The sequence below is a fragment of the Sceloporus occidentalis genome, unplaced genomic scaffold (genome assembly GCF_023333645.1).
Source record: "Sceloporus occidentalis isolate IW3139 unplaced genomic scaffold, rSceOcc1.0.p SCAF_22, whole genome shotgun sequence".
NCBI classification, from domain to species: domain Eukaryota; kingdom Metazoa; phylum Chordata; class Lepidosauria; order Squamata; family Phrynosomatidae; genus Sceloporus; species Sceloporus occidentalis.
In genome coordinates, this window is record NW_028317002.1 from 11,959,122 (window position 1) to 11,969,789 (window position 10,668).

General features: G+C 40.5%; 2 protein-coding genes across 2 annotated transcripts; one reads left to right on the forward strand and one right to left on the reverse strand.

The window, feature by feature from the left end:
* Nucleotides 1-2,331, forward strand: LOC149301048 (transmembrane protein 54-like). Its single transcript, XM_089484592.1, has 5 exons — nucleotides 1-139; nucleotides 872-1,065; nucleotides 1,194-1,253; nucleotides 1,362-1,550; nucleotides 2,167-2,331. Exons 1-5 carry the CDS (start codon nucleotides 1-3, stop codon nucleotides 2,329-2,331), a joined length of 747 nt encoding a protein of 248 aa, XP_089340718.1.
* Nucleotides 2,332-5,072: 2,741 nt separating this feature from the next.
* LOC149301049 (hippocalcin-like protein 1) lies at nucleotides 5,073-7,451 on the reverse strand. The gene is made up of 3 exons (XM_089484445.1): nucleotides 7,074-7,451; nucleotides 5,378-5,483; nucleotides 5,073-5,170 (listed from the first exon to the last, which is right to left on the reverse strand). The coding sequence occupies exons 1-3, from the start codon at nucleotides 7,449-7,451 to the stop codon at nucleotides 5,073-5,075; spliced, it is 582 nt and encodes a 193-aa protein (XP_089340571.1).
* Between the last annotated feature and the right edge of the window lie 3,217 nt (nucleotides 7,452-10,668).

The following is a 10,668-nucleotide window of genomic DNA, read 5'->3' on the forward strand; positions in this document are numbered from 1 at the left end:
ATGGCCCGTCCAGGCCTTTATACAGACGCTGGCCATGTCCATACCTGGGAACTTGTTGGCCCGGAGCTTCCCGGAGCCTACCCTTGCGGGATGCAGCCAGGACTGCCCACTCAACTGGCCACATCCGGAGAGTTCCCAGGTTTGGGCATGTCCAAGATAACAATGGACTGGATCCTTTCTGTCCTTTTCTAATGGATAGGACAGAGCCGAGTAGTGCGTTTGCATGAACTTGCGCCCATGGCAGATTGTTACAAGCTCTCTACTGGGAGTGTGCAACCCATGTGGTGGCCATTTTGTTGCTTATATTGATACCATACAGCAAATTGGCCAGCACAATAAATATGATGGATCTTCCATATTTGCATGAGAGCTTAACTAGTCCTGGCTATTATTATTGACAAGAGTCCCATGATGCTTGGTCAATTTAAAGACAGTCTGAGAATCATGGGATATGTAGTCCCCAAAATAGTGCTGATTCTAAGGATCGGGGGAAATTATATATTGGAGGATTGGTGGCGCGCATCTTTGGTCTGAATAAAAGACGACCTAGATTATAGGATGAGGTCTTTGTTTCAATTTTTTTTTTTTTTTTTTTAAACTAGTCGTATAACCGAGCAAATATGGCAATTGAGCTAGAAAGAATATCAGGCTTTGCTTTGACCGAGGGGAAAGGACATAACTTTTATTGCAACCAAACTGTTTACTTATGGGTTGACATAGCAACAAAACACAAATAAACCTGTTAACACACAAATACTAATATATTTAAAGGTACCTGTTTATCTATGTTTCTAGTTAATGCTATTTATTTCCCCTCTTACTACGAATGTGATAGTTGCAATATTTAACGTATTACTCAATGGTTTTGCAGGAAAACTTGAAGCCCCGCCATTTGGGAAGATTCTAATGAAACAGGGCCTGGGCTTGATTGTTGTCGGGCACCTGAATTTTATAGTGGGGGCTATTGTCCATGGACTAGTCCTGAGACACGTGGCTAGGCTTCAGGACACAGCATCGTTGCAATATTCCGTAGCCAACATCACAGCTGTGATATCTGCGATCTTGGTAGGTGACATGTAGGTTTGTTTGGAGTTAATATTCAATTTTCAATCTTCAGAACAAGTAATATTTCAGTCTTGTTTGTGTTGTATGTAGTATGTACCTTTTAATACTATGTTTTTATCTTATATCAGAGCATCTCCTGTGGGATCGTGGCCATTGTCCTATCTCGATACCTTAAACATAGATCTCTGGTGAGAATAAATTGTGTGCTCATAATGAAGTTTCTAGTAGATTTTATTGCTCTTCACATCAGTATTTTGTTCTTATTTCAAGCATTTTGACCATGTCTTTTTTTTCAGCGCTGGGCAGCAGTGGTACTCAGCATAATTAATGCCCTGCTATCTGCTGCCTGTACTATTGGTATCGCCATCTCCATTATAATCACTGTGGTAAATCAGGGTAGCACGCTGCTATCCTCTTGCACGTTTCCCGACCTGGAACTCATTCAGATCTCATACGAGTGTCCATTTGACCCAACACGGATCTATGTAAGTGATGTCTGCTATCTATATTAAAGGATGACCGTAAACCTTTCAGAAAGAGATAGATAGATAGAAGAGATACATGCCCTGCATCATGAGAATAAGCTATGGAGTCTGATGCTCCATTTACACATTGAAAGGTACATGTTGCACAACAGGTGATGGACGGATAGCTTTAAGCCTATTAGACACAGTTACTGAGAAATGTAGTAGTTTGCCTGGGCACATATTAAGGAAAACAGGACAATTCTGGTGTGACATGCTAGAATTGGAGCAGTCAGCAGGTGCATTCCATTGGTTGCCATGGTGATTGCTCTATATGGGCCCTAGAGTGTCCTCATCACTACAGCCCTTCTCCACACCCACCCACAACACGTGTAGGACACGTGTAGGACATTTCACAGGTTTAATGCCATGTACTATGTGCACCTGCAACCCCTTAATATCCAGTGCATCAGGAAACCATAACATACTGGACAATCCTGTCCAGTCCTCACTTGGACTCAGGTATGACAGCTTAATATTGTCATTTATCTACTATAGGTATTATTTCCTGTAAAGCCCTTCTTTTCTTGTGAGGCACAATTAGAGACTACAGCTCCCTAACGCTCTTTCTTTGCAGAGCACTACTCTTTGTCTTTGGGTACTATCCATCTTACTGGATATCACAGAGGTTGTGTTCAGCTGCCAGTGTTTTTTCACTGTACTTCACCTAATGGATATCTACCTCTGCCACAAATGGAGGAGAAGAAGGAAGGTGAGTACTCTTTCTCAAAGTGTATTTTAATGATGTCAAAGTTAGCATTGAACATTGTTTTAGCTAAAATGTCCATTGTTTAAAAAAGAGAAAACACAGGCAATGTAACAGTTAAGCTGAATGACAAAGCATTTTGTATCATCTAGGTGGGTCTAGGTATTAAGGGCCCCTAAGCAAAACAATTTCAAGGATACGTTTCTAGAACATGAAATAGATTTAAATATACACAAAATAACAGAATGTATTTCACATGCTCACAGCTTTTGTTCTGTAGATATATTCTAGAAATGTAGCTTTATGATAACTCTTTGTCATACCTGGACACCCTTCAGTTGGGACTGAAGGATCAATAATGACCAAAAACAACTGCCCAATCCATTTATGTGATACCACCACCTGTAGATCATTCCAAAACAGGGTCGGCATCAGGAGAGGAGCTGTCCTTTTTTAACATGGGGGCACATCTTAAAATCAAGCCTTTATTATGTTCTCTGCTGCCATGAAAATAGTTGTATTTAACACCTATTATGACTGCATGGAGAACCATTGATCAAGTAGGAGTGCAAGAAGCCTTGCTGGAGCCAATGGCCTGTGTCTCATGAGAAAAGGCCACCCGTGTCCAGAGTATGTACCCTCAGTCAGGGAAAAGTGAAATTTACAGTATCTATAGTCATCTTTACATTCAAGTTGTTGCACAAACATATAAAGTTCATACATGCATGAGTATAAATCATTCCTATAATTTTCCTTGTCAGGTCAAGCTACAATTTGCACAGGTAGCGAATGACATGGAATCAGAAAACGAAGGGTTAAATCCTGAAGAAAGTTGCAGTGTGTGGCTGTGACAACTGACCCATATGGTTGTAACACAAGGACTGAACACACAAACTGAATTGCAGAGAACCCTTCAACATCTGAGGTAGAGGACAAGATTCCATTGGTGTCATGTGATAAAGGATGTTCTCTAAGGAGAGGTCTGATGCAGGAACAAGTACGGCCGCCGTGTAAACCTGTCTGCACAAAAAACTATCCTACCAAATGGAGGGATACACTACTGGGTAGTATTTATGTATGTAACATTGTCAGTCATTTCTAATGCAGCCAGTAATATACGACTAAAATGTAGATCTTGTTGGTGTTCTACAGGGTAATATACTTCCAATCTGGGCGTCATTTATATGGAAAATTCAGGTACAGAGAGATGAAATTGCCATAGCAACCAGTGATATGTTCATGCTGATTATTCCAATTATATCCAGTACCCCCATTGTCTTGACAACAAGCTCTAATATCAGAGGTTTCACGGTGGTTCATGAGATCAGTTTTCATTTGCGACATCTTCCACGAATCAAGTCCACACAGAGGGACTATGTGCCAAAGTTTTGTAATTTGTGCAAAGTTTTGCAAAATGTACTTTCCATACCGCGATAGAAGCATTTAACTTGGTCTAAAAAACCAAACTGCAATTTGTGAGGCCCCTGTTGTTGGATTGGTATAGGTGTGAAGGTACACTGGGGTGTGGTAGACAGGTTACCTTTATATGACGAGCCAGTCATTCAGTAAAAGAAGCAAGTATGTTCATTACATGCCAGTAGACAGTACAGGCACTCCCTGACACTTAGGAGGTGATTTATAAATGGTGGCGCTATGAGAAAACTAGCAATAAATTCATTTTGCAAAAGTCATAACTAATTTCTAAACAAATCGCAACTTTTTAAAATATTTTTGCATTGTGTGCCAAGATTTTTTAAAATGTGGAAATTTCCAAAAAAATATCGTTCACAATCACAATCGCACCTACAGTCACAGACATAGAAGATGTCAAGTATTGGTGTTTTATAGAGAACTTCTTGTGAATTTTGGAAATGTATACAAAGGTTGTATAGATGTCAATATGATGATACATTACATTTACATATCATCAAACTTTTCAATAGCGCCACCCTCTAAAAATAGCCCCCATAGTACATAGCCCATACTAAACATAACATCCTATCCTGTAAGGGGTAACTGTACATCCATCAGTAGCAGCTATGATGAATACACGTATAGAGGTGTGTGCAATATGCTTTTCTATTTGCATATTATCCGAGTTAATTCTTTTTATATGCCTATGAACAGACGGACTGGAAGAACTGCACTTTAATACTGTGCTGTATCTACACATTGGTAGTGTTCCTAAATTCTGGGCTATGTACATATATGCAGTATATAAATAAGATATATCAATCTGGAAATGATCACCTGGCAATGGAGGGTTAAGGGCAACAAATTTACATGCAGCTTTTCCCCCTGATACTAAAATACACTAAACCTACCCCTACCAAAAGGAACGTGCATAGATATTTTATGTGTTTAGTGCAACAAAGTTGCAGCTCACATTAATGTGGCTGCTGTGCACCTCTGCCAAGCAATATGGATCAGAACCACAAAATACTGCTGCTGCAAAATTATCCCTACTATGCAGCATCTGTAACGCTCTCTCAACGTGGCCCTGGCCCCTTTCATTCTGTTCAATACCCCCACCCACTCACTCTTAGATCCCAAACACTCCATGCACCCCAATTGTCCCTCCATAAAATATACAGAATAACAATATATAGCATAATAAATAAACAGGGGATGGGTAATGGGCTGACTGACTGGCAGTGCATTCATGTCCATCTAATGCCCAAGAGGATTCTGGGACAGGCCATTGTATGTAGTAGAGAGTATCTCTCATTGGCACTGCCTCTGGAAGAAATGGACATTTTCCCATGATGCATAAACACTCAGAACTGGGAAGCCGTGCTTGGATCACATTGCAGTAGCCGTACAATAGATGGGTCACTCTTGGCACCTTTAATGAACTCCTCGAGGGAGAGCTTACCTACAGAGGAGAGTCAAGAAACAGGTCATGAGAAAAGCAGTGATCTTGGTGGGAAAGGCAAAGAAGATCATTGGGGCATAAAGAACATTACCAATCACAAGACAGCATTCAAATAACATAGTAAGATGAAATATAGACCCTTATTCCTGCAGATGGTGGCGCAGACAGTGCCCCCTTCCATCAATACAGATCATTAGAATTGCTCACCATCATTATTTGTATCCATCTGTCTGAAAATTTTCTCTGTACGCTTCTCTGGTGTAGATTCATCCTCTGGCATCTTCATTACCGAAGAAACCATTTTATAAATTGCCTAAAAACAAAAAAAATTGTTCACACGTAGTATTAAACAACCAATAAACACCTGTTGCCACCTTAGTCCTTCTAAATTCAGTCGTAGACATTGAGGGATTTTACTAAATAATGATGAAACACCCCCTGCAACACAAATCTCTGCAACCTCAGTTGGAATATGATTCTTTTTGTGAAAACTTACCAACCAATTAGGATTTTAGTATTAAATCAACATAAAAAGAAAAGATCAGCGCACTCAAAGCCAAATATAGTTCACTTTAAAGGCTGGTTGGACGAAAATCAATTTTTTTTGTACATAACCCCTGAAGGAACACAAAAATGCTTTTTTAGATTAAAGCGCATGACAGGAGAAAGTCTTCAGATTGCATAATTATTTTATACATGTTAGATCTGTGACCACCAGCTGCTTCTAAAGTTGTGAATTGTTGGGTGTGAACGTATTTACAGGAAAAATAGTCTCCCGGGAGAAATTACAGCCACTCCAGGCACTGGAGAAATATACCTGTAGAATAATTACATGTGACACACGTGCAGAGTGAATGTGCGGGACATATCTCAAGTCTTCAACGTGAAACAAGCAGTGTGTTTGGCCCACGTAGCTGCCCATATGCTCTGTACTGAGTATGCAGTGGCTTCCAGTAATTCCTGGAGCAGAGCGCATGTAGGAGGCCTCTATTCATACATGCTGCTCTATGAGATCCAGAACGCCTGTGCCAACAGAGGGTGAGGCAGCTGTTAAGCTAAACGGGTGCACCTAGCAACAAACATTTAGACAGCTAAACATGCTGAATCGTCCTGCAATCCATATGAAATCTGTCAAATGAAAACAATTTTTTTATATATATATGTACCCAATGATTATGATTTCGTTGGAAGGGACATTTCGCACATTTAAAGTTTTTTTTGTTATAATAAAATATCTATGGTATCTGGGGTTTTTACTATCTGTTATGTATGCACTGATCTATTAATGTACATTGTACTATAATGAAGAATTAAAGGGGAAGGTGTAGTCTTATTTTTGCAAAGTACCAGCAAAGATGACCAAAAATTGAAAAACATTTCTGTGAGATATGATGTGCTTGCGCACACAGTGTACTTATACATCCCACCTAGTGACTGGGCTTAGAGTTTAAAATTTAACCCGTGTGGTAGTAGCGGCAGCTCGCATACAACGTGCAAGCTGCACTACAGATAAGGGCTCCATGTATGAGGTAAGAGGAGGGAACGTTCTACTGCAGATAGTATAAGGGAAGAGAAGGAGACTAGAAGAGGTAATAGAGGAATGGGAGAAGGAGAGGGTGTGTGTTAGTGTATGGTGTTAATGTGTGTGTGTGCAATGAAGCATGCGCATGAAGGTGTTAAGTGTGAGTGTGTATGAGTGTATGAGTGTATGGTGTCGAGGTTGATCCTAGGGTTAGCAGCCCCTGGGAGAGGAAGAGTGTCTATGTATGCTTAAGTGAATGCTTCTTGTAAGCTTGAGTGTTTGTTAGCACATGGTGTTATAGCGAGTTTGAGTGTTAGTGTGTGTTATTTACAAATGCTGCACCTAGGCTCCAATAACCCTAGACTCACCCCCTTCACTTACCTGAACAATCTCCAGCATCTCCTCCCGACTGATGTAGCCATTTCCATCCAAGTCATACATGCTGAATGCCCACTTTAGTTTCTGCTCCAATTTCCCCCTTGACGTAACACTCAGGGCAATGATAAACTCACGAAAATCAATAGTCCCGTCGCCATTGGTGTCAAACGTGCGGAAGACATGCTCAGCAAATTTTGAGGCATCTCCATATGGGAAAAAATTGGCATAGATCTTCTTGAACTCTTCCACATTAAGAATGCCGGAAGGACAGTCTTTCAGGAAGCCTTTATACCACTCCTGCAGCTCATGGTCAGAGAATTCTGTGTTCTCACGCAGGTCCTGCAGCATCTCTGGCCGCAGCTTGCTGTTCTGCTTCCCCATCTTCTGTGCACCCCCCCAAATAAAAAAACTGCATATGAGGAGACATAGAGTTACATCAAATGTCATCAAATGTCTTCTAACAACACTGCAGATTTTCAATGAAGACACTAATTGAAATACGCAATAATCATGTTATCCAGCCAGTTGAGAAATGTGTACTAGTCATGCCAATCCTTCATTAACAAGAGCTTTGGTTTGGAGCTCTGTGGTTTAAGATTCTGACATTTAAGCAGGCACACCCAAGGTACTCATTGTAAGTGTTGCCTCTATTAGATTTTCCACTCCCTTTTTAATACAATAGATACTGGAAGATTTCTTAAATCCTGATGAAATTGGGAACCGCTCTTTCCATGTACATAGTACTTAACCCTTTACATTCCATAGCCTTGCTCACTCTCCTTACAGGGAAATGGTTAGCAATAGTTCCAATCGCATACATACACATAGGGTTAAGGCTGTTGCATACGATGAAAAGGATACCCTGACCTAAATAGGTTACAGTATAGCACTCGATATACTCTTGGTCATGTATAAACGGTCTTCTTGCTAGGCGTACTTAATGTCAATTATTCATCTAGTATTTGTCACTCAATGTACTGAAATGTCAAATACGTACAGAATTTAATTGGCTTGCTAGAGAAAAGTGAATTAAGTATCGTCGATTAAGTAATATTTAGTGTGGCTCCATTTAATTGCCATTGTGCAGCCTGGGAATACTGTAAAGCTTCTGGTTTAACCACGAGCCCAGCAATGTTAATTTGTGTAAAAGGGCTCGGATGGACATAGGATGAACCATGTACATTATGATGCGTGTGCACACGTTCCTGAGATGCTGGTGTGTGTGTGCCTGAGTGTCTAGCACACGCGTGTCACCTCCTCCCTGCGTGTTAGGGGAATTCATTACCGGCTGGCTGATCTTGGATTATCCCAGGGTCGGTTGCAGCTGTTCAGCACAGCTGGCGTGTGCAGACTCTCTGTGCACACCAAACCCGGCAGATGTGACCCCTTTGGGGAGCGGGGTCCATGCGGAGAGAGAATAAGAGACTTCCCCTCTTTTTTTGGCTGTGGGTGCACAAGACGGGCAACCCGTCACTAACCCTTTAGGGAAAGAAAGGGGCTCTATCCCGTGTCATGAATGAGGTTTACATTTGGGGATATGCATTTCAATAGAAATATAGAATCTGACGGCAGATAAGAACCATTCGGCCCACCTAGTACATTTTTTCCTGATGTAAAGACTCAGACCTTAACAGGTCTTTGGCCTTAAGATTCAGGGCAGCTTTATGTCCATCCTATGTATGTTTAAATTATCTCACTGTGCTAACATAAAGTTTCACTGTCATCTGTCTTATCCATCCATCTACATGTATAAACAGGACAGATGCTTATGACAACATAGTAGAACTGACCCCTATAGCGTGTTTATATTAGTAGCGCCAGAGGGACAGGCACAGAGGGGGCAAAAAAGTTAATATTATGGCGGATCATATAATCATAGTGGGATAAAGCCTTTAACTGCATTGTGTTGAGCTTCACACTGTCTGTAGATTAAAGGATCAACTAACTGATCCATTCCTAAAAACTTTGTAAAAATCAAAAGTGAAATGAAATGTACTATTAGATACATGATGACAACTTACATAATAACTGAATGAATTCGGAGTTCTGAATGTAAGCCTTTAGGTCAATTTATTAGGGTCGAGTATGTGTGGGGATTAGACTAATAGGAAAGAAAGATAGATAGATAGATAGATAGATAGATGATAGATAGATAGATAGATAGATAGATAGATAGATAGCTAGATAGATAGATAGATAGACAGACAGACAGATAAATTTGATCTTTACATATCCACATACTTGAAACAAACATATATATATATATATGTTATAGACAGGCAGTCTACTATATGCACACACCTTTATCTATGTGTTACCGTGTGTCGGTGTCCTGTCTCCGGATCAGGCTGTATTCTTCCAGTGCCCCGGTGTATGTATATTCCGGGTGTATCGTGTGATGTCCGGTGTCTGTTGTGTTCCCGGTGTGCCCCTCTCTCTCCACAGTCTCTCCGCGGTACACCAACCTCCGGTATATCTGTCTATTCTCTCCCTCCCTGAAGCAGCTGAGCGGATTGTGCAGCTTACAGACCGGCCGGGATCAGGCACTACACAGCATGAGGGGGTGGATCGCTCAAATATATATAAATACACATCCTGCGTATCAGGGTAAACTCGGATATCAACACGACAGGATAGATAGCGAGCTAACCATTCAAAAAGAAAAATGGGAATCCCGGCAGGTACGCGACAGTACCGGGGAATCTAGGAACAGTAGTTTTGCACCCCGCCCCAAACGGTGAATGGATCAGTCCAGATCACAGCTCTGGCTGAATGAGTCTGTATGGGCTAGTCACATTAGAGGTACATTTCATCTCTTGACATAAATACATGTGAATGTGTAGTAAAAAGTCTTGTTTTTATTCTTTATTGTATAAATATCGCATATTTATACATTATGCTTTCACCCCTATAAATGAGTGTCAGCATTTAATATAAAGTGGGTGAAGACTACTTAACACATGCTGTGTTCAATATTAAAGCCATAGGTGTCATGCTGTTGGTGATGGTGCCAGTGCCATTAGAAGGCCATAGAGGACTCATAGCTTTTTTTCTAGGGCTACACAACTCAAAGGGATATATAGACCCTTGCTTCCCTCTATGGTAGGATCTTCTTGACCCCCTTTCAAAGATGGGGACCACCAAAGTCTACAAGGGGATGTAGAAACCAAATGTTCCACCCACAAACCTCACCCAAAAGCCAGGTCATCAGGGACTTGGCTCAACCGTGACATTTCCAGTGTACCTTGAAAAAAGGTAACAGGTGTGCAAAAAAAGTGCAGTGTGCAGAAAAAAAGTATTTCAAACATAATATTTAATAAGATATAAAATAACTGCTTTCAACTTAAATGCTGCTTGGGAAATTAGAGTTGCCATTTTATTTGGGAAAATGTATTTGGGTTACATTTGTTACATTGCAAAAAAAGTGAAGTAGTAAAGCCATAATCAGTATGTGAAAAGAATATGTTTGAGCCTCGAGAGTATTGCAAAATTGTAAATATTTTTGATGACACTTTAGGACTTCTCATGTACTTCTTTTTTATTTGAACTCAGACTTTGCAATATGTATTTGGTTTTGTAAAGTGTGAATATTATTTTG